The 24,134-nt window shown below is 35.3% G+C and overlaps 1 protein-coding gene across 2 annotated transcripts in view; it reads right to left on the reverse strand.

Moving 5' to 3' along the window:
• Nucleotides 1-24,134, reverse strand: part of ADGRB3 (adhesion G protein-coupled receptor B3) — a 693,186-nt gene that overhangs the window by 333,738 nt on the left and 335,314 nt on the right. For both annotated transcript variants that reach the window (XM_011361182.1, XM_011361183.1), the window contains 2 exons: nt 13,013-13,081; nt 8,453-8,561 (listed from right to left, as the gene is read on the reverse strand). In XM_011361182.1, coding sequence (XP_011359484.1) covers nt 8,453-8,561; nt 13,013-13,081 — 178 coding nt within the window. The remainder of the gene's footprint in view (nt 1-8,452; nt 8,562-13,012; nt 13,082-24,134) is intronic.

A 24,134-nucleotide genomic window follows, 5' to 3' on the forward strand; every position in this document is an offset into this window, starting at 1 on the left:
TTTCTACCCCATAGTCAGAATGTTCCTTTTAGGACATAAATGAGCTCAAATCCTTCAGTAGTTTTGCATCTCTTTCGGACCTACAGTCAAATGCCTTTCAGAGTCTGGCTTCTGACTCCCTTTCCGAATTCGTCTCCTCTCACAGTCCCTCCCTCAGCCATGCCAACTCCACTGGCCTCCTTTAGTACCTCCAATATATCAAGCATGTAGATGCATCGTGGATTTCATATTTATTGTTTTTTCTGTTTAAAATGATCTGTCCCTACATATCATCGTGTCTCATGTTCTCATGGCATTCAGGTCTATATTAAAATATCACTTCTCTGATGTGAGGCCTTCCTTGACCATCACCTTAAAATGACTTGTCTCTTCACTCTATCACCTCACCCTGATGGATTGCTTTATTTCTCTTCATATCACTTATAGTCACTGGGAACATTAGATGGCACTTGTTTGACATCTGTCTCTGCTATAAAACAAGAATCATAAAAGCAAGAGTTTTGTCTGATTTGTTCACTGAAAATCCTCAGAATCTAGAACAGAAACTGGCATATATTTATTGAATGAATGTCTAAGACCTCTTAAAGACAATTAAATCCATGAATCATTGCTGATCTATTATACTGGAGCTAGGAAGCAGGGGTTCTCAGTTGGGTAGAAGACAGTCCACGTACATTCCCTGAGTTGTATGTCTTGCGTGCCACTAGAAGGGACTCATAGGGCCTTTTACGACAACTTCTCCATTGCCTCCACCCCCAACCATTTGAAAAAAGCAGGTCATACAGCAGGTCATACAGAAAATACAGTAAGATATTCCTATTAAATGAGAAATAAAGAACTCATAGTGTGGCATACCATTCCAAGTTATAGTTTAAAACTGTGTGTGAACTATTTATTTTCTCAAAGGAACCAGCATGTTAGTACCATAAAAAAAAATTTAAAAAAAATGAAGACAACAGATATTTTTAGTTTTTTCTTTTTGATCTACACACACACACACACACAAAAACACATCATTTGCTTCATGTGTCTAGCAAGAAAGAGTGAGTAGTAGGAGCCAGAAGGTGGGGGTAAAATCTGACACTTTCTGACTCAAGTCTAGCTGACTGAATGAACATCAGGTGCTACAGATAAACAAAAAAAGATTTTAAATTGTATATTTCTCAGGCTTGTGTCAACTGACTACAAGTATTTTATTTTTAAAGAAAGGAAGTTAAATAAGTGAAGATGTATAAACGACAAAACTAAGCAGTGACAGAAAGTAAAATAAGCCTAGAAAGAGAAGCTACTTTATTTTTATAATTACATCACCAGATTGAAGTTTGGTTTCTCAATTGAAGAACAAGATATTCTACCAAAGAAATGATTAAATTTACCACTGAGTATAAGAAATAACACAGATTTGATACTGATGAGACAGTGTTGTGGAGAGAAAGGAAATGTCAAAATTGTATTATGCCATTCTTCAGATTAAATTTGGATTCAATTTCAGAGAAAAATAAGTATGAATGTTCATTCTGAAAAGCTCAGTATTTCACATTTCTAAACCAAGAATAGACAATGATATTTAGCTTGACAAAGAAAAATGTCTTAACTTTAATGTTTTTAAGGCACTGGCCTTATTAAATTACTGGAGAAGGACCAAAACTACACTCTCCAGAATCTTATATCTCTTAGGGTTTATACATAGAAACCGTTTTTGAAATTCCTTATAGCTAACAATTATAACATTCTGTATTTTGAGATATTAATAGCCTAAAAACATTCCATTTTAATCCGATATTGTCAACTTTGAATTGTTCCTTAGGAACAGTTGTGAGTAACAGCAATAAGTGCATGTAGCAACATTCATCTGTGCAAAGTAAATGCTTAGAGATAATTATATTAAAATGTTAAGGGTGTGATCCATTGAAACCACCTAAAGAGCTCAGAAATGTCGATCCTGTTCACTGTGTCTGTGCTTTTCCTGGAGAACTTTTATGTTATACCATCAGCAATCACACAAGATTTTTCTTAATTTTAATACTCTGAACTTTGTTAGCAATTGATATTAACTAGTATATTAATTTTGAACTGTTTCTTCCCTCCTTCTAATTACATGACAATGATTTTATACTGCCTTGTTTTGAAACTCTTTATTCTTCCTCTGATACCTGCTATGATTCTTTACTTTAATATAGGTTTCACCTTACAGCTTTTCTCTCATGTTACCGTCCTAATAGTAGAAAACATTTTATGGTTTCAACTATTGCTTTTATACAGTTATTACCAAGTATATATCGTAAACTTCATTTCTCTGTTAAAGCTCAAGACCTCATTTTATTTTTTTTATTTGAGGGTTATACATATATCTAAATATTAATATGTGAAAGGCATTCTCAAATGTTTGCTGAATAAATATAATCTCAATTTCTCCCTTGTGTCTTATACCTCGGCCAGTTATGCTATTGTTTCTCTACTTGAACAATCTCAAATTCATAGTTACATTCTGGTTACTATTTTTACAACCATTACTTCAAATCTTCATCACCTCTTACAGGTATTATTGAAAAATGTCTTCTAGTATTTATGCTTATTGCCTTTCTCAATTTCAAAAAATTCTCTTTCTTCTATAACGTACGTTTTACCAAAGCACAACCCTCATCTAGCCAAGCTTCAGTAGCTCCCTACTTGTCTTCGGAATTCAGAACTGTCCTACACCTACATCTCAGCATGCCTCTTCAATTTTATCTCACTTCCTTTACTTCCATACATATGTTTTTATCAAAATAGACTACTTATCCCCTTAACACAACCTCAACATTGACATCATCATACTGTTTTTACTAAAAGAATGTTCTAGAATGTAATCATCTCTTTGCCACTCACTTTCCTTAATGTTCAATTTTCAACAGTCTAAGCCAAAGTCTATACTAAGTGGCTCCTACTCTAATAAGTTTTTCTAGATCCTTACATAGAATTACATCTCTTGGAATGCATCTCCATAACATTGGTTTAATATGGAACATATCAAGTGTATTTGGTAGTTTATTTCATTTTTTCTGTCCACAACTAGAGTACAATTTCCTTGTTAAGATTATTCATTTATTTCAAAGACCTGAATCACTTAGGAAATAGTAAGAGATAAATTATTTTTTTAATTGCTCATAGTCAGTAGGCTAGCAATGTGCACATCAGTGATCTTCCTTGAATTTGGTTCGATGAATACAACTCAAGTTTTAAGTTCAAAATTAAAACAATTAATTCCTAAAGAATAGGCTATTCTTACCAATAAATAAAGCAAATATAATGTGCTACATGAAGTTATTGTGGAAAATAGATGACAAAAAGCATAATAAAATATGCTTTTAATAAAAATAAAAACAAAAAACACTCTGCTGAAACTTTAGAAGACTTTTTAGAACAAATAAAATCCATCCGTGTGCCCTATCACTCTAATCATGCAAGAGCTCCACATTCTGTTCAATCTTTGGAACTGAAAATAGATGGGCCTCAAATAATGCACTTTTTCCCCTCTTCCGTGCATTGCCCTCTTTGTCTGCAAAATAATCTAAATATTTCTGATATGAATTAAATTTTTATTCTTTAATTTCATTTTATACTATAATAAATATAAAAATGTTAAATGAAGAGACAATGTCAAGAGAGTATGATTAGCAAGGTACAGAGAACATAAAAATGGAAATATGGGAGGAGGTTTAATTTGCCAATCAAAAGTTTCCAGAAGGCTTTTCTGAGAGGAGTTTCAGAAAAGTGATGAGAGACATGCTAGACTTCAAGGGACTGAAGAGAAAATGTTAGGAGAGAAAGTAGAAAAAGCAAGTTTAAGTAACGCTTCAAATAATGTTTTTGTTGAAGAAAAATAACTAATCTTAAATAATATATAATGGATATGGTCCCCTCGACCTAATTGATAATAAATTTTTAAAATACATTGAAAAATTCAGATTTAAAAAAGATAAAAACTACTAACTTATATAGCATGTTTAGAACATTTAGAAAACAATTTTATAATAATCTAAGGCATAGTCAAAGTTGAAATCTCTCTAGCATATCCATTTTTCATATTCATTCATTCATCATTTATTTATTTAGTAATTACATAAGCTATTTAGTAGAGTGATTAGTCTTTGTAAGTGCTCATTAACTTTCATTTATTATAATCATCATGTGTCTATCTGAATGTCATATTCATATGTGAATATGAAAAATAAATATTCTATTTAAGATAAATTATTTTACCAATGCATTGGCTTGTTTAACATCTTCATTCATAACACTATTTTTTATAAACCCTGTATTACACATTTTGAGATCATAAGTCTTTTGAAAAATTGATCAGAGATATGGACCTGCCCCCTCCCAAAATAAACGTGCATGCATATATATGAAAATGTTCACAGATTTTAGCAAATAAGAACATTTAATTTATCAGAAGTTGGTATAGATAGGGATATTTTTCAGATAAAAGAAGCATTGAAACTTTTCATTTGAACTATTTTTGAAGAGAATCTTTCCAAGATATGTTTTTCTGCCACGTTAATCAGATTAAAGGAATTTCTTTGGTGACGAATAAAGGCCATGATTTAGACCTAAGTTATTGTCATATGTCTTAGAACTAATGTTCTCAAGGATGAGGCACAAGGAGTTGTTTTCTCCCACAGTGTGGACTCCATACTTTGCTTCGTTCTTTCAGTACTTCCTTTTCTTTGTCGTTTCAGGATTTCATCTATTTGCTATATTTGTGCTGCTAACACCACTGCCTCTGTTTCCAACTCATTCTTCCTGGACCAGGAACCAAAAATCGGAAATGCTAAACTATATTTAAAGTTGAAATAAAATAGGTTATCAGTGAGGTTCTGAGACTATCTTAGTAAATTGTATGGTCTTCATGACATTTATTTTTCGCTGTTTAACCGTCTCTTTCTTTAGAAACTTATTATCTATATTCCAGAAAAGTGAGGTGGCTCTGCATATATGCTTTATGGAAAAAACAAACAAACAAACAAAAAAAACCTGGAATCTCTCTAAAAGACATGATGATCTTCTGAAGTTCTTTAAGTAGTCTTAATCTAACACACTCTGAAGAAAATGGCCTTGAGGAATTACCAACCATTCTTAGTTTATCATATGGGCTATGTGAATGTGCATATGTGAGTGTGTGTCTGTGTGAGTGTGCTCAGTATAATGATTTTGAAGTTAGATAATTATTTGAACTTGGAATGTTAAGACAAATGCATGACAACTCACACATTTCACAAAATGCTATTATAAAATATTCTGTGTCCTGGCCCCCCAAAATTGGAAATATCAGATAAAATAGTATAATCATGTTTTATATGTACTAGTATCAAATTGGGTACCATGAAAAATATTAATAGTAAGCAATTATAATTCTTATTATCTGATTTGATAACAATGGATTGTAATAGTTAATTTTATGTCTAACTTGATTGAGCTAAGGGGTACCCAGATAGTTGATAAAACATTATTTCTGGGTGTGTTTGTAACAATGTTTCTGAAAGAAATTGGCATTTGAGTCAGTAGACTGAATAAAGAAGATCTCTCTCCCCAGTGCGGGTGGGCATCATCCAATTCACTGAAGGCCTGAATAGAACGAAAGGTAGAGGATGGATGAATTTGCTCTCTGCTTGAGCTGGGACATCCATCTCCTCCTGCCCTTGGACATTGGTGCTCCTGGTTCTATGGCCATTGGATTTGGGCTGGAACTTGCACCACTGGCTTTCCTGGTTCTCAGGCCTTCCTTCAGACTCAGACTGAAACTACACATCAGCTTTCTTGGTCTCTAGCTTGCAGACAGCAGATGACAGGGTGTCTCAGCCTCCATAATTGCATGAAGAAATCTCTCAAAATAAATCTCTTTCTGTATATTTACATACATCATATTGGTTCTGTTTCTCTGGAGAACCCTGACTAATATATGGATACACTTTAGAAACTCTAAAATTATTGAGAATAATCTTCTTCTAGTCATCGAATTATAGTAAGTAAGTCGGTCCCCAAGATAGTATTGGGGAAATCAACAATAAATAACATCTCCTTGGGTAGTGTAATAATGTTTGGAATTTTTATTCACAGAACATAACTTTTTAGTAATGTAGATGATTAATGCTAGATAAGCAATCAGGATAAACAACTGCACTGTCCTTACACAAGGTCGAAGACATTATAGGATATTAGCTTTCTTTACATCACTAAATTTCTTTAAGTTACTATGCTTAGTAGTCTTCTTAAAGTTTAGTGATGATAAAAGAAGTGGGCAAACCTAGAAAACATGATCTAAATGCAAAAAATAATATACACATTTTTGAAATATATACTTTTGGGAAGTCCAAAGAAAGGTAAAGAGGAATAAATGTTTGCAATTTATGAATATTTATGGAATTATGGAATTTTTATAACAAAACCAGTGCTATAAAGAATTTGTTATGCTGTTATTCAAACAGCCTACTTCAAGTTCTAAATTAAGTTTACTAGACTCTGAGACTGGCTTTGTTTTTTATAGCTTTTTCTCAAACATTCTGAACAAACGCCATCCATCGATATGATTATACTTTTAATTAGCAATGTCTTTAAAATTAGATGTTAACATTTACAAAAAGAACAACAACAACAACAACAACAACAAAACAATAGCTTTTTGGTTTTCCCCCTTGGTTTTTCTTGTAAATTACTTTGCAAACTGTCCAATCTGGCAGAGCAGACTTCACGGCTCTTTTCCTACCAAAGAAATCATAAGTGAGACTCATAGGAGAGTCGTTTCAGCTTGAATGACCAGCATCCTCAGAATCTTTCTAGGTTCCTCCTTCTATGTGTCCCCAAACTCATAGCCCAACATGCTTTCCCTTTTCCTACAGACTTTACCTTTCCTCTCTTTGCCCAGACACTTTTTGGAATGGACAGTTAATTTGGATTTTCTTGGATTTCTGACTTCATCAACAAAGTATTATTTTTGGTCCCTTTTTCTTCTCATTGCCTCCAGCAAGGGACAGCTTATTCCATTCCTGAACCAGCACAAGCTGCTGAGCACTCACTCTGGCAAAAAGTCTGGTCTCTCAAACTGATTCAGAAGGTGTATTAATATATGATTCTAACTGGTAAGGACTTATGCCACATGGAGATGGTATTTGGGCGAGGAAATGTCTCCAGATCTTTGAAGACTCCATTACACAGGCTTTCCTGAACTAAAGAATATTCCTGGTAGTTAGCTATTACCCATTACAATTTGAGGTCATCCTAGTAGAAGATATCTTAGGATCAAATGAGTCTCTGTGGGACTAAAGGATCTTCAGAAGAAATCAAGTATAAAATAAGCCATTAAAAGCCTTAATCATAAAAATAAATTATGTTCTGTACCAGTTGAACTCCCCTAGTCAATCCCCCCATCAAGTTAGGTTTCTTCCTGATCCAGAAACTAAAGCTTAAACGTCCAGTGAATAAGAATGTGAGGCAAGATATATTTATTTAAACATGTTACTATCTATAGTTCAGTGGTCTTTATGTGAAGGCTACTAAAGCACACAGATGAAAGAAAATCTGTCTGAATTACAGTAATTCCATCATGAGGAAGCTTTAAGAAATGAGAAAACTATAAAGCTATATTAACTTAATGCATATAACATATATAATTATTTCTTTGCTTTTGCCATTTTTTTTTTAACTACAAAGAGAAATGTGCCATTTGGTTAACATAATTATTGTTGACTCAGTGAAATTGTGACCGCCTGAACATGTGTGTAGCTTTTGCTTCTCTATCTAATCCTTCCCTATAAGTGACAAAATAAAGACAACTAAAGGAAGAACTACGTTTTCGTTTTATTTGCTCTAATATTACACAATCCATTACAGAGGGATCTAAGAGTTCCTCTGTGTCCTGGAAGTTACTCAGGAAAACTGCAGCAGCAGCAGTAGCCCCATGATCATGACCCTTAAAGGTATTCTGAAATGTTCCATGACTCATGCAGATTTAGAGCTTCCTTAGGACACCCAGCAAGAAAGTAGCTTGGCATCTTCATGAACAATGTATGAAAGATTATAAAGACTCATTTAAAAAAAAAAAAAACCTAGAGTATATATAACATATTTAATATTAGCTTGGATAGCAATAAACATTTGATAAATGGAAAAAAGCAGCAAATATTCATCTTTAAATATACATATGCTGATAAACAGGTAGGTCTATATGCATTTATACAAATGAATGCAGATGTATGCAAATGTGAGTGTGTGTGTGTGTGTGTGTGTGTGTGTGTGTGTGTGTAAGTGTATATGTGGTTGGGCCCATTTAAAAATGAGACATCAAGTATCCATAACGCATTACTCTCATATACTTAAAAATATGAACGATGTATATCACACTTAAAAATGTGTGGCGCAAATACTTGCAATTTTTTAATTTCAGTAAGATTTTGGGAAAAATCCTATTTCTTACCTACATTTCCAGTCATTAAGTATGAATTCTGAAAGTCCATCATCCCCATTCCAACAATGTGTATAAAATCTTCAATCACCTGCATTAACTCTATCGAGCCTGGATAAATCTACAAAAATAAGCAAAGATTAGATGAGATAAAATGTCTATATAATGGAATATAGAACTGGAATTTTTTTTTAAAAAAACTATATAATGCGGTCGCAAATGAGATCTGATGTATTTAAAGAAATTTCTGCAACTGGCGACAGTTGTATTTTTTGAACTAATAGTTGAGAATGACAGTGGGAGTCACAGAGCAAGAACTCCGGAAGTGATATGATGCAGTGATTAATCCTCCATAAATGTATGGAAACTCAAAATATCTAACAGACTGTCTACTTAGACATGGAGTATCTTTACGTTTGATGGGCTCCTTTTCTCATTTAAATACAACATAGAACAAACACTGATGTTTTGGAGCTTTTTAGAATTTTTCCTAGCATCTACTTGAAGGGCACTGGAAGGAAAAACAATTATCACCATCATGAAGATATTTACAAACTTTTAAGTCTTCTGAATAATAATTAAATATCTTGGGAGAGAGATTTATTTCTAATAATTATAATAATGACTGTATGAATAACCTTAGAAATAATTTTACGATCATAATAGCTCTAGTATAGGTACCTCATATGCATATGTAAAAAACAAACCCGAAACCATGCCACTTCATACACTACAAACAGAAGAGTGTTTTCTTAAAGACGACCTGATTCTGACAATAGCTCATAGTGTGTGGAACATGAAGGACATTTAAAAGGTAATATAAATGTTAGCATGTGTAACCCATAGTGCTTATAAAGTCAGCCTGTATTATATAACCATATTAGAACAAAAAGTCTTTTGAAGTTATGTTCATTTCTTTTACCCATTTAGCACCACTGCAGCTTTTAGTCATGAAAATATTAAGTAGATTAAAGAGTGTTAGTGGCTTTGTATTTGCAAAGGCTAGTGCAGAGGGGAATCAATACTGATTACCAGGAAAGCATACAGTAAGATTTGAGCAGGGGAGGGGGAGAAAGGAGGAGGAGGACTTGTTGGGCAGTGAGGGTAGCAGGCACAGTGTGTGCACTTTATAGGAGCTTGCAGCTGTGCCCATCTAAAAATCAGACATTCAGGATATATAATTTATCTATTCACATATACTTGAAGATATCAACAATGGATATTACACTTAGAAATGTAGGGCATACATTTATGGCATAGATAGTCGTATTTTTTTTTAATTATTATTATTTCAGAAAGGTTTTGTGAGAAATTGTTTTCTACCTACATTTCTAATCATTAAATATGAATTGTGAAAGTTCATCATCCCCACTCCAAAAATGGGCATAAAATTTCCATCAATTTCAAGCATCTTGCTACTACAGCATTTTTTTTCTCCTGTTTTTGTGTACGTGTATGTGTATATGAGCATGTGTAGTGTAAGAGCAAATACAAATGAAAAATAAGAGGCTTAATTTTCCCTGTTGAAAATAAGAGACACTCTTCCCCAAATCCTTTCTCCTCTCCTTTTTCTTAGAGGATTTACTTTAGAAAACTAGTAATTCTTTTTGTGTCATTGAAATGTATATAAATCAGTTTTTTGCTTTTATTTTATTATCAGTTTCAAGTATACAGTACATTGGTTAGACATTTATATAGTTCATAAAATGATCCCCGATTACTCTATCTTCTATCTGGCTCTACACCTAGCCATTACATTACTGCTGACTGCATTCCCTATGCCATGCTCCCCATCCCTGTGACTATCTATCAATTACTAATTTGTACTTCTTTAAACCTTCACCCCTTTCACCCAGCCCCTCAAACCCCCACCTGTATATAAATCTTTTAAAAGTAAAATAACCTCTTACCAGCTGAAAGACTCAGGCATGTCTCTCTTTGAAATGGAATCATCAAAGGAGACAGTACCTCTGTAAGTTTCTGTGGGAGGCAGAAGCCTAATTTCAGCAAGAGTCTTAGCTCTAAATTGCAAAACTACCTTCAGTCATGAAGATGTAAAAGGATTATTTTTTTTCTTTGGGTAAAGCTAATTAACTAAGGAGTGGTCACATCAATTACCAATTGAATTTAGGATGAACTGTGTGAGACAAATGGTGCTATCAAGTTCTCTTACCTGAGGGCTAGTTACTGTTTATCTTGAGGACATATGTGCAATGGTTTGTATCTGTTCCAGTATATAAAAGGGTGGGATTTTTGTCTTTGCATTCTCTTAGCAGATTGCCTGTGACACTCAGCACATTCTAATTTAATTCTTATTCAGCAGTAAAACTTTCTTTCTCTTCTACGTTTGTGGAGAAGTTGTCTAGGTTAGCAGATTTTGTTTTCCATTTTATTTACTAAGCAGTAGTCACATGTAGAGCAGAGGTTGGTAACCATTTTCGGTAAACAGGGTCAGACAAGCATGTGTAGTGTAAGGGCAAATACAAATTAAAAATAAGAGGCTTTTTGGGGCTTTGTGGGTCAGGGGGTCTCTGTTGGAACAACTTAACTCTGTCCTTATTGCACCAAAGCAACCACAGATATCATGTAAATGAATGGGTGTGGCTGTATTTGCAAAGTTTATTTATAAAACCAGTTTCAGGCTAGAATTGTTTCACTGGCTGAAATTTGCTCACTCCTTGTAGAGACACAGGAATTTTCAGTATAACAAAGAAATAGAGAATATAATATCATGGCTAAAATTGAAGTGGCTTGTCATGACTAAAATAGACTTGTAAATTCCAACCACAGTGGTAGTGTATAAAATAGTGTTATATGGCATGTAGTCTTTTTATCACTTTAGTATATTATATTTTTAGTAGGATGGTTTAAATAAACATAGTTTGATCCTTCATGACTGAAGCCGATGTGCAGCAATCAAGTTTTGAAATGACTCTGTTTTCTGTTTAAAACTGTACATTTTGTTTGCAAAAACCCTCTGATGTCAATATTCACCATTTCACTAAGCTAGCTTTCCAAATGCATACAGAGCTATATTTTATTTTGTTGAGGCAATTCCTCTAAAATAAGATAAGGGGATCCATAAGAGACTATCTTTGGTAAATTTTAAACAATGCTTATTTCTAGGAGTTCATCCTTTGTGCCACAAACTTGGAAATCATTTACCATATGGCTGCATTTATGAAAACACTTTGTAGTAAAAGCCAGAAAAATAGTTTTTTTAATTTCAAATAGTTATTTTAAAAAAGCAATAAGGATCATCACATGAAAAATAATTAAAAGATAAGAATATAGCTAAGTCAAAATCTCAAGTAAATAGATAGGCTATGGATTCAGACTAGAAGTTCTGCCACCATTCATTATTTGTTGAAGTTGGGACCTCACAGTACAGAACAGCATCTGATGAATTGCGGTCTTGTTTTAAATACGGTATTATACATTTGTTTTATTTATACCCATAATTAATAGTCTCCAGCATTCTAGAAAGATGTGCTTAGCCTCTGCAGCTATAGTCTAAGGAAAGACACGATTTTTTACTGTGAGTGGACGAGGCTCTCCTCTAAAAAAAAAAACAAGGACAAATATATCACTCAAACTAGTAGAAAAAGATTCAAGCTCTTAAACTAAGGAATGATTTTTTTCTTGCTATGGCCAGAAGCACAGAATTTGAAGTGGACCCACACTGGACTATTTTTGGAGCTCCTATCATAGTAGGAATAAAGGTATGCTTTACTCCTGGGGGCCCAGGATGTGATTACAAAGAGAGAAAGGGATAGATGGTTCATCTCAACCTCAGTAAATATTCTTATTTTCAAGAATGCATTGTTCTCTTGCAATTTTGAACAGGGGTTGAGCAGAAAACAAAGAAGTTGAACATTTGATTAAATTAAACTGTCACAGCATTGTAAAAAAAAAAAACATGCTTATTCTCCCTTTCTTAACTTCTAACCCCCTTTTTCTGTAACCTAAAAAATTTTATTAACCACATGTCAGTATAGCACAAGTGGCAGTGCAAAGCATTTTAAAACAGTAACTAAAGCAACATGGCCACTTGCTACACTGATCATACAGAGCAGAAAAAGAAAAAAGCGGAATACAATTTTTTTTCAATGAGAAATTATTTTTATAACTCTTGGCTTTGAATCAAAATGCACATCTGTATATATGATCCAGATTATATGTAGTGCTGCAGTAAATGCAAATGGTTTTACTAGTTAGTATCTCACAGTTCGGTTTGCAGTATGTGCTTTTAGATCTGCTATTTTTCCCACAGACTGTAGACAGGAAAGAATCTGATTGATAAGGCTTATAGTTTTTATGTATTGATACCTTAAAGTTATGAATTACTTAAATCTGCTCAGTTTTTCACATTTATAAATATCATTCATTCCATTAATTATTATTATAAAAGAGATCACTTATTCTCTCTAAAATGAGTATGATACCATCTAGAATGACTTTAAAAAGTATCCTTTTATGTTCTTGGGATAGTAAGCCATCAATTTCTTCACATATTTTTTAAACTTTATTTAGCCGACTTCATTTTAAGTGCTGAAATAACTCCAAACTTACCTGTTGTGCATCTTCCCATTTTTCCTTGTTTTCTTCATCTAGAAGGTTGCTAACTATTTGAAAGAAGTTCTGAAAATTAAATTAGATAAAGGTTTAATGTTACATGAGAGAATATACTTTTCAACAATGTCCATTTGGGCTGATTTTTGTGACAAGGGTATAAATGTTTTGCAATATTGCTTTATGACCTTAAGATTTTATTTTAGAAGATCTCTGAGGACCTTTCTTCAGCACCATAATTCTAGGATTTCGACATAACTTCAAATATACAACTCAGAAGATGTCAGAATAGGTAAAACATTTATTCTCACTCAAACATTTTTGTTCTAGTCTATTTTGTCACACCATTGTGTAATTATTCCTTACAAATAAATCTTAATTCCTTCTGTAATGAAAAGTCCCCTGTGTTTGTCTTATTACAAGTTATCCAGTTCATTGTGAATCATGTTTGCTACTTATACTGCTGTTTCAATGAGCATTACCATGAAGACAGACTATAGGGAAAGCTGAGACAAGTAATAGGCTTTAGTGACAAGATTTCTTTAACTTTTACAACTACCTGTTTCAAAGATTACATGAACTTTCCCAAGTACTTAGGATAGCACATGGTAAATGCTCAATAAATCTTAGCTATTTTTGAATTATTATTCTTTACTCCTTCGCCTTCTGCCAGCAAGCCAAAATGGAGGAATAAATAGACACAGTAACATGTTCCATTGAAATTCCAAATCCCTACCATCATCCACATTCCTAACTAACTGCTAAAGACCTATTGACTTTACCTTACTCCAGCAATACCCAAAATGAGTTTTTGGTTTTTTCTTTCCATGCAGATAGGTATATTTTGGCATTCATTTTTCATTCCGCACATCCACAATGCCAGAGATTGGAGCTCAGTTCAGTTCAGCTGTGTTAGTGCTAGTTTCACACACAAGGGATCTTTACCAGGGAGAGACCAGGTCCCTGTCCTTTCATACTGCACTGTGTCTTCAAGACACAGGAGCCAGGAGAGAAAAATCAAGGTGCCTGGCTTGAAGACGAGCAATGACTTGGGGTCACAGGATACCTAAGAAGTGTAAAGTGAATCTATGACATTTGTCTTAAACTACATAGACAGTGGTTCCTTGGTTGTGTCCTCAGAGCCATCTCTTCTAACTAGTCTGTAAGTAATTTAACAGGAGCACTGCCTCACTGATGCATTAACTTAGAATAAGACTCTCTGGAGGGCAAAATAATCGTAATATTTTAGCTTCATCAGTCTTCTTCCCTATCTAGCTTTTCAAAACAGGCCTTTATTCTAATTCCAAATAAATTCACCTGGGTGTTTTTAGAAGAAAAACAAAGCTGCTTCATTTCTCTGGTAGTTTGAAGCTGTTAGTATCTATATTTAATTGCCCTAATTGTGCTATTTATTTTAATTGTTCCTGGCAATCACATGGTTGAAACATGTTTTGAGTCATAACCTTATAAAGTTACAGAATATTTTATTCGACTTGAAAAAATTGCAAGTCTGTTTTAGACCCGTTTTCAATTTGTTTAACCTTTTTGTACTACCAGGCATTTTTTTTTCCACTTAAAATTTCCTGGTTGGAGTGATAACATTTTAAGGGCTTAGTCCATTGAGCTGTAACTTTACCTATGGGCAAAAAGAATTAACCTTCAGAGTTCTCCAATTGCCTATGGATAGTTAACTCAGTAGGGGACATGGTGCTAATGAAGGGCAAAAGTTGCAGATTTCATCCCTGTACATGCCAGTTAGCTGTACCGAGGTCCATGACTGTAATCTGCGTCCTAACCCCTGCCAACTTTCATACAAAATTCATGCTGCTGCTAACAAGAGACACCAAGAGAATGGGAGGCAATTTGTGCAAATGCATCTCCATTTCTGGGAAAACATTTCATAAATCATGGTTTACTGATAGTGGGTCAGTGACTCTGCCCTGTACATGAAGGCCAGTGAGAACACACAATTCCTTGATTAAAATGATAAAATCATAGTTCAGTTTTTTAAAATCACCAAAGAGCATACATAAAAAACTGAAATTATTAAAATATAGATTTGCTAGGAAGACTGGGTGCTGTAGGCATAAAATATATATATATATATACATATGTAGATTCGACTAACCAGAGAGTATAAGCAATGTTTTTGTGCCTCCAACGCTAATAAATAGGACTACTAAATCAGTGTGAGAAAGTAGTACAGAATAAAGTTCTCCTTCTATCTGTCAGTTGAATTTGGGAATAATCAGTTATGGGGTCTAGGAGGGGCAAAGTGAGCTAAGCCTAAACATCTCAGCCTGGGGGCCGAGGGGTGGGCATTGATGGAGACACAGTCTTTCTTGTTCACCAGTGTATCTTCAGCACATACAAAGCATTGCTCATAACAGATATTTAATAAGGTCCTAACTTAAAGGAAATACAGTCATGCACCATACAACGACACTTTGGTCAACAGTGGACTGCATATACAACAGTGGTCTCACAAGATTATAAAGGAGCTGAAAAATTCCTATCACCTAGTGACATTGTAGCTGTCCTAACATCATAGCACAATATATTACTCATGTGTTTATAGTGATGCAGGTATAAATAAACCTACTGTGCTGCACATGTAGTTATGTATTGGACATAATACTTGATCATAATAATAAATAACTACGTTACTGGCTTATGCATTTACTATATTATACTTTTAATCATTTTAGAGTATACTCTTTCTACTTATAAAAAAATAAGTTTGCTTTAAAATAGGATGCCGTGTTATGCTGGCAGTAGTTCATACATCATGTTACCTTGTATTGATTTAATCTTGTGTCGTTTGGTTCATCACGGCCCTTAAGATTCACGCAACAATGAAATCACTTAATAATGCATTTCTCAGAATGTATCCCCATCCTTATGTGACACATGACTGTAATGAAGTTATGAAGAAAGTATACTCAGGTTCTCTAACAAGACTCAGGTATCATTTTTTTTGAGTTGACCCTGCTCCAATCTGCTTCATGCACATTGGAAAAATAATAAGTAAGTAAGTAAGTAAGTAAGTAAGTAAGTAAGTAAGTAAGTAAGTAAATAAATAAATAAATAAATAAATAAATAAATAAATTTTATGTGTGTGTGTGTGTGTGTGTGCGTATAAATTCACTTTGGCATTTACTCAATGATCACATTGATAGAACAGAGCAGAACAAAACAGAATAGTATTTTGAACTGGGGATTCATAACATTTCAGGCTACTTGATTCTATTTCTGAGAAGAGTATGAAGAAGCTTCCATGGCAGCAGATCCACTACTTGCTAGAGTTCTTTAAGAGTGCTGCTGATTGTGGCAATATCTCTATTTTGATAATTTATGGATCAGGTCACTTATGTCAGCCCTCGAGTTACATCTGACAGTAGGTTTTTGATTTGTTTTGTTTTGTTTTGTTATGATCAGGCCTGATCTTAATGGCCTAGACTGATTTGAAAAATTGAGTGTCCTTGGCAAGTTGGGTTTAGAGCTTAAACTAGGCAGATCTGATTAAAAATTTTCCCAACATTTATTAATTGGGTAGTTCTGGGTAATGTTGCCCACTTATGCCTTACTCCTCTAACCCAGAAGATATGAGAATAGCTGTTATGAAGCTTGGAGCTAATTCTTAGCACAGTATCTGACATGTATTAGTGCTTAATATATGGCAGCTTTATGATTTTATGCCCTTTGTGCTATCTTTTTTATGACCGGCTGCATAATTTGTATTTACAGCCATATAATGGCAAATATGCACCTATAATGTTGCTACAAACTTTCATAACCAATGGCATTCTCTCCTATTTTCTTTTATAGTCTATTCTGCTATGGGAAACATGTAGAACACAGAACTGATTCACGACTAACTTCAGTGCCTATAATTTGTTCATCAGAAAATTCTCCTTTCTAAGAATGTACTCTGCCAGGAGGGGTTTTCATTTTTGTTATTAGACACCTACCTCATGAGAAGCACTGTGACAAACAGTTGTGGGGCACACAGGTCAGGAGGAAAGACTCGTTGCTTTCCTTTGCAGGAAGTATTATGAAAATCAGTGCAGTAAATGTATGTTGTAAAGAGAAGCATAAGTATTTCTGCCACGTTCAAAATGATTTTTGGCCATATGAGACTAAAAGGATACTCTACTTTATGGAAAGAGGTAAATAATTCTTTGTCCAATGTCTGAGTGCTTCCGCTTGACAAATTTTTCATGGACTATATACAATTTTCTATAAATATACTGAAGCATATCACGGCATTTAGCTTTTTCTGAATTCTCTGTAGAAATAGAGTTGTAGGTTAAGGCTAATGATTTAAGATATCTGAGCCCCTAAAATGTGTTCTCCTCCTCTTAACCCAGCAGCAAAATGCTGGGGCACAGAGAGGCAAACACGAGCTCTAAGGAATAGTTTTAATAATGTAGAACTAAAAGTTTTAAGGAATTGTGGTGGTTCTGACTAGAAATATAGGAGAACCATAAGAAAGGCTAAAAGGCAAAACAAGGAAGCAGGGACAAGCCCTTAGGGTAAGGATGCATAGCACAGGGTAGGTCATTGATTCCCCAATCTAGAGACCAGTGGATGGCTGCAAGGCCATTCATGATCTAGCTCCCTTCAATCTCTCCAACTCTCATTAACTACCATGTCCCATGCTCTCTATATGCAAGGTTCATCAGACTTTTTCATGCATCAAAAAACTCTTTTCTGTCCAGGTCTGGACCTACAGAATGCTGTTTCCATCTTTTGACTGCTCTACTTCCCATTCTTTACTCAAATAACCATTTCTTATCTTTTGTGTCTAGATTTATATACAATTTCCTCAAAAAGGCCTTAGCAAATCACTGTCCCCCAGTCAAGTATACAGGGTTTGCATTTTTTTTTTCTGATTTTAATCAGCAAAAATTTTTATCTTTCATTTCCCAATATCTTTGTCAATCATACTTGGCAAAAAATTCCCAGACCAAGGAAACAGGTGGTTCATAGAAGTAATAAACCATGAAAATACGATGTGAAGGAAGGGGTTACATCTACCAGAAGGGCCCCTTATTCTCTGTTCTGATAGTCAGCTAATTCACCAAATACCCTGTATTTGGTGAATTAGCATGACGGTCTCTGACTCCATCTCTATATCATGCACGAGTGACTCAGCGAAACTACCATGCATTTACCTAAGTGTGAATCATTGCTCCTTCACCCTAAAGTAAAAGAGAGGATAGTAATGCAGGTAGCTAGCCAGCTTTAGAGTACCCACTAACAGGATGACAAACATACTAATTTGGAGTTACGCTGTGTAGTATTCTTTTGAAGTATATCACAATTTTTAATTATGATGCATTTGTATGATGATCAGTTTAGAGCTTTTTCCTGTACGAGCCTATAATCTAATTGGAATGATTTGTATTTTGCTCACTCTTGTGCCTTTCCGTGTACAGCATAAAGCATAGGAAAATGTAAATACTCAAATATTTAAAATTGATTGACTGCATGCCTACTGTGTATAAGACATTGAAGAAATTTTTAAAAATCAATAATTAGTCTCCACCTAATTTGCTGCCTCCTTTCAACATCCTCCTCTGCCACATACCCAATGCTACCAAGGTTCTCACTGTGTCCAAGAAAGGAATTATGACACTTATTTTTACAGTTAAGAGAACTGGTTATCTTGAGTAAATGTGGGATCAAACTCTTCCTATTCAAAATAGTATTCTGAAGCCTCAAGGCCATTCTGAACACAGATACACACTTTTCTGAAGTTTAGGACCTAATTAATGAGAAAAAAGCAGCTGTGGATGTTCGACCTGGGTCCTCAGGTCGAAAGGGGCTTCCCCTTCCATAAATACAGTTCATTCTTTGCCAAACACAGTAAGCCCTCTCCACGTATCACTACTACCACCCAACCCCTGGCAGAATTCATTTGGTCATATAAGTGCTGCTCTGTTCAGCAAAAGAATGGCATAAGGAGAGTGTTAAAAATATAACCCTGGTATCCAAGTGAAAAAAAGACTGGAGAAAGGAACATGATTAGGAAAGTTTATCAAAAGCCCAATGTAGCAGTTATGTAGGCCTAAAGGAGAGCAGTGGATGTGGGAATGGAAAGGTGAGGAAAGATATGAAAAATACTTGAGGAGCAGAAATGCATTTACTTATCTCAGAAGTATCTACTGCATACCTACCATATACCTGTTACTGTTCTAAATGCTGAGATACAACAGTGAGCAAGACACATGAGGACTGCTTGCCTCATGAGGTTTACACTCTAGTGGGTAAAAAAAGGCAAGCGAGCAAGTAAGCAATAAATAAATAGATAGATAGATAGATAGATAGATAGATAGATAGATAGATAGATAGATAGAGAAATGGATGGATGGATGATGGATGGATGGATGGATGGATGGATGTTAAAAATAAGATGACTTCAGATGATGATACAAAAATAAAACAATATGAGAGGACAGAGAGTGACTAGTTCAAGAAGGAGTATAAGTGTTTTTGTGTGTGTGTGAGTGTGTGTGTATAAAAATGCTTCAAGTTGAATGATCAGCAGGAAAGACCTTTCTAAGGCAGTGACATCTGAGCTGAGAACAGAATGATGAGAAGAAGGCAGCCATGGGAATACCTAAGGAAAAGAGTTTCAAAAATAGGAAGAGAAACTACAAATTCTCTGGGTAGAGGGGACATTCTGGACAAGTTTAAGAAACAGAAAGAAAGCCAATATAGCTAGAGTGGTTTTGAATAGGGTTTGGGTGGGATGGAGGAGGGAGAATATTAATAAAAGATGAAAAAGATAGGTAAAGGTTAGATAAATTAGGGCCTTGATCCCATAATGATTATATGACGTGAGTTTCATTAAAAAATAAAAATAAAAATCTAACTTTTGCTCTTGAGTGGAAAACTAACTGCAGAAGAATAAGAGTAAAAACAGGGAAATCAGAAAGTAGTCTGTTTTGTTTACTGGGGCCAGAAGTGATGCTAGCATGGTTTAGGAAACAACATGACTTGGTGACAGATTGCATAAGAAGGAAAGTACAGAATCAAAGACATGTACAGACATGTCTTGAACTCTCTTTGGATTTTGGTTAAAATCCAAAGAGAGTTCAAGACATGGCACAATAGGTCTCATGTATTTTTTCAGCTTCTCTGCACTTGGCCAATGACATTTGCATGTGTGATATACAGGACCATAATCACACCTAGATTATAGGTTAAAGCATGTGTAACATATGTCCAATTCCATGTAATCTGGCTGTGACTCTATTTCTTAGTCTCCTATTCAAGAAAGCATACAGAAATGAAATTGAGTAAGAGGAACATTATTATACAAGTAACCTTTGGTTTGCTCTAATATATATATTTTAAGCTAACCAATTCCTAAAGAGTGCTTTAATTATTTTTTTAACAGGTGTATAGACAAAATAATTCACAGTTGATCAAGACAAAGAGTCATTATACTATGGTTTAGATCTTTTATCCAGAACATCTATCCAAATAGCACATCAATTGGCTGTTGGCAATTAGAAACTACCAAGGATTCAGGATGGCAGGAGATTATAATCCAGGGTGCCCCTAGCAGGTTTCAGGGACCAAGATCAATGGAGAATATGACTCAGAGACAAGAAACCAACCAAGACACTGGAAAAGCAGGGAATAAATCATGGGACAAAAGGATTAGGGTATGGAGGACAGTAAGTCAGGAGAAGGAGCCACAGCAGGCTGGATGACCTAACCTGAAAAGCTATGGCCAGAGGGCTCCTGCCAGCAGGGCTGGGTTGTCCGAGCTTGACCTTTGCAATTTGGCAGATCTAGAGGAATATAAGAGCAAAGTATAGAAGCAGATATTCTCTAACATTAACTAGTTCAGGGGGAAAAACTAGAGTCTTTAAGGACAGCTTTTTTCTTCTTTTAGTCACAAATCACACGGCAACTCTGACTCATTTTAAGAACGACATCAGAACATTATTCCAGGTATCTTTCACACTAATCTCATTGTTCTGCCATGATGTCAGACAGTTTGATCTGTGCAATGTCTGAAAAGCTTGGATGGGCAATTTTTTACACGATGCTACTGGCTGACGATTAAGGGCTCCAGCAAGAGGCAGCAGAGTGGGTCTACTTTGAGGTGCAGTAGATGCGGGAGGCTTGGTGGAAAGAAGCAGCAGTCAATCTTCAGTGCTCCGGGGCATGAGCTTGGTGCTGCTCTGGGGTCTTCACTTAAAAATGAAAGGTGAAAAAGCGAGTGATAATAATATGATTAAATATACTAAATGATAATTCCCCAGTGGTAACCCGGAGGAGCAGCCAAAATTACACAAACATAAATAAGTGTGGGAAAATCATTCTCAAATCCAGACTGGGGATGCTTCTTAAGTAAAGAATGAGGTACGGACCCATCACCCAAGTTTGAGCAGGCCTGGCTGATACATCAAAGTCTCAGCACGTGCAAGAAGCATGCGTGCATTACAAGTTAACCCCTGGCAACACTATAGGCAGTAGCCATAGCAGTTTCTGTCCTGGGGGATGAGGCTGGCACAGGCCTCTTTGCTAAAGGACAATTCTCACAAGTCTTTCAAGATTCCCTATTATGAGCTGAATTGTGGCTGCTCCCAAATACATTATGTTGAAGCCAGAACCTCCAGTACCTCAGAATGTGTCCATATTTGGAGGAAGAGACTTTGAAGAGGTACTTAAGTTAAAATGAGGCCATTAAGGTGGGCCCTCATACAACCTGATGGGTGTCTTTATAAGAAGAGATTAGGACACACAGAGATACCAGGTGTGCATGCACACAGAGAAAAGGGTCATGTGAGGACACAGAGAGAGGGCAGCCATATGCAAGCTAAGGAGAGAAGCTTCAGGAGACGTCATCTTGAATTTCTAGCCTCTAGAACCATCATAAAACACATTTCTGCTGTTTAAGCCACCAGCCTGCAATATTTTTTATGGCAGCCCTAGTAAACTCATACATTCCCCAGTAATTTTTTAAAAGAAAAATATTTGATAATACATGATGTCACAAAAACTATAAAATACCTGTACATTGTGCTAATGCAAATCTCAATATTTTCTTCACTCTGAAAGAAATAATGGGGGATTCTAAAAGGACAAAACAATCTATGAGATGTTTTATTATATTTTTAAAAACCTGTGACCAAAATCATCTATATTATGTGGCATTTACTAGTTTTAGGCTGCACCATACATATTCTTAAAACATCTTTGCCTCCTTACCTCTTCCCACCTGATTGATGTGCATACTCTGTACTCCCCTAAGGAGATTGTGAGTTCCTCGCAGCCAGCAGTCATCTGCTAAATTTTGTTCATAATAGGATATACCCATGCTGATTTGTGAATCAAGATGTGCTGTTTGATATCTACCCCATTTAAGGAAGTTATTTGGCATTGAATTTCTTATTTCAGATAAATAAAGAGCCTTATTCTTTATAATAAGGATAAGGTTTAAATACTGACTAGAATAAGCTAATGTCATACAAGGCTCTCTCTAACACAGAGAAAGAATTGGGAATCTTAGGCTGTTAAGTACTGACAACAGCAAAAGTTTATGACTTACAGTGATTGTCAGCTGAGTGTTATGGTCCTGTTCACAACGTGGTTCTCACTGAGCCAGGAATCCTAGTTATTGATTTAAGCCATTCTCCTCATTCATTTCTCTCAATTTTAAAATGGCCCTGTAGTTTCAACCTTAAGGACTAAAGCTTCTGCACTGACTCTCATTTTCTTTGACACTTTCCCTGCCTTTCTCCTCTACGACAAGTGAGGAGAAAAAAAAAAAAAAAAAAGCAGCAGTGCCCATACATTCTTAGGCAGTGACATGAGAAACATCTGACCTTCCTTTAGGCAGTGACATGAGAAACATCTGACCTTCCTTTCTTAGCAGGAGAAATACCAAAAATGCATATCTGCATGGTAGCAGAATCTGTGGTCCAGAGATGCTTTGGGCTTTTGCTCTATTAAAGCATTACTAAACTTCTTGGATAATGAGAGTAGCTACATTTTTTGAGCTCTTACTCTATGCCACATGTTATGTAAATTTTACCTAGATCGTTTAACCCTTACATTTGCACTATAAGGTAGGTACTATTATCTCATATAATAGAAGTGAAAATTGAGTCATAGAGAAGTCGATTAACTTGTCTAGCATCACATAGCTAACGAGGTCAAAGCCATGACCTGAAGCTCAGGATTCTGCCTACAGAGCAAGCACTCTTAATCATGACACTCTACTGTCTTTCCTACCTCTCCTGCTATGCCAAGATGGCATTACAATTCCAGCCTAAAGGATGCTAATTCTACAAAGGGAAGTAGAAAATGCAAGAAAATTTGGAGTTCAAGATGAGTTTAGTTTATGCCATATTAAGTTAGAGATGCTAGCCAATCAGAAATTCCTGGAACCCTTTGAAATGGAGAATTGAAGTTTTAGTAAGGTATAGGGGATATTGAGTGAGACTATAAACTGGAGTTCAAGCAAAGACAATAAATATATACAAAAATCTTCTTATAAAATTGTTTGTGGAAAGTAAAATAAAAGAGGTACAAATACTCTGGGTTTTCAGAGAAGAGAAAGATCATTTTCAGACAGTTCGGGGCTTGCTGGCATGGCATTCAGAGAGACTTGCTAGAGTTGGGCTAGGATTTTGACATGGAGAGATGGAAGAAGGAATTCTAGAAGAGGAGGACATTCTGGGTTCCTGAAAAGACACCAGCAAAGACAATGAAATAGAAAAATACAGCTCCTGTTATGAGAGCATGACTAGGTCATCTATGTGCTTAGAATTTGAAAGATATGTGGAGGACTAATGAGAGAGTAGGATGAAAATGGAGGAACTTATTTCTGATTATGCCAAAATGACAACAAAACAATCAACCAAATTGCTCTATTTAAGTCAAACCAGCTAATATCCATGACTAAGCTTTTGGCTAAACTAATTGTTCCCTGAGTCAATGCATTCTAATGAGCAATTCTGTTAGGTAGTTCGGCAGGCATGAACGACATGAGCAAGGCCCAGCTCTGTAACCTTAGAGAACTCCCTTAAGGACCTCCCAGAAACACCTATTTTTTTATATTATGAATCACCCCAAATCCTAAGGCACAAAGGCC

Source organism: Pteropus vampyrus, unplaced genomic scaffold, assembly GCF_000151845.1.
Source record: "Pteropus vampyrus isolate Shadow unplaced genomic scaffold, Pvam_2.0 Scaffold64, whole genome shotgun sequence".
NCBI lineage: Eukaryota > Metazoa > Chordata > Mammalia > Chiroptera > Pteropodidae > Pteropus > Pteropus vampyrus.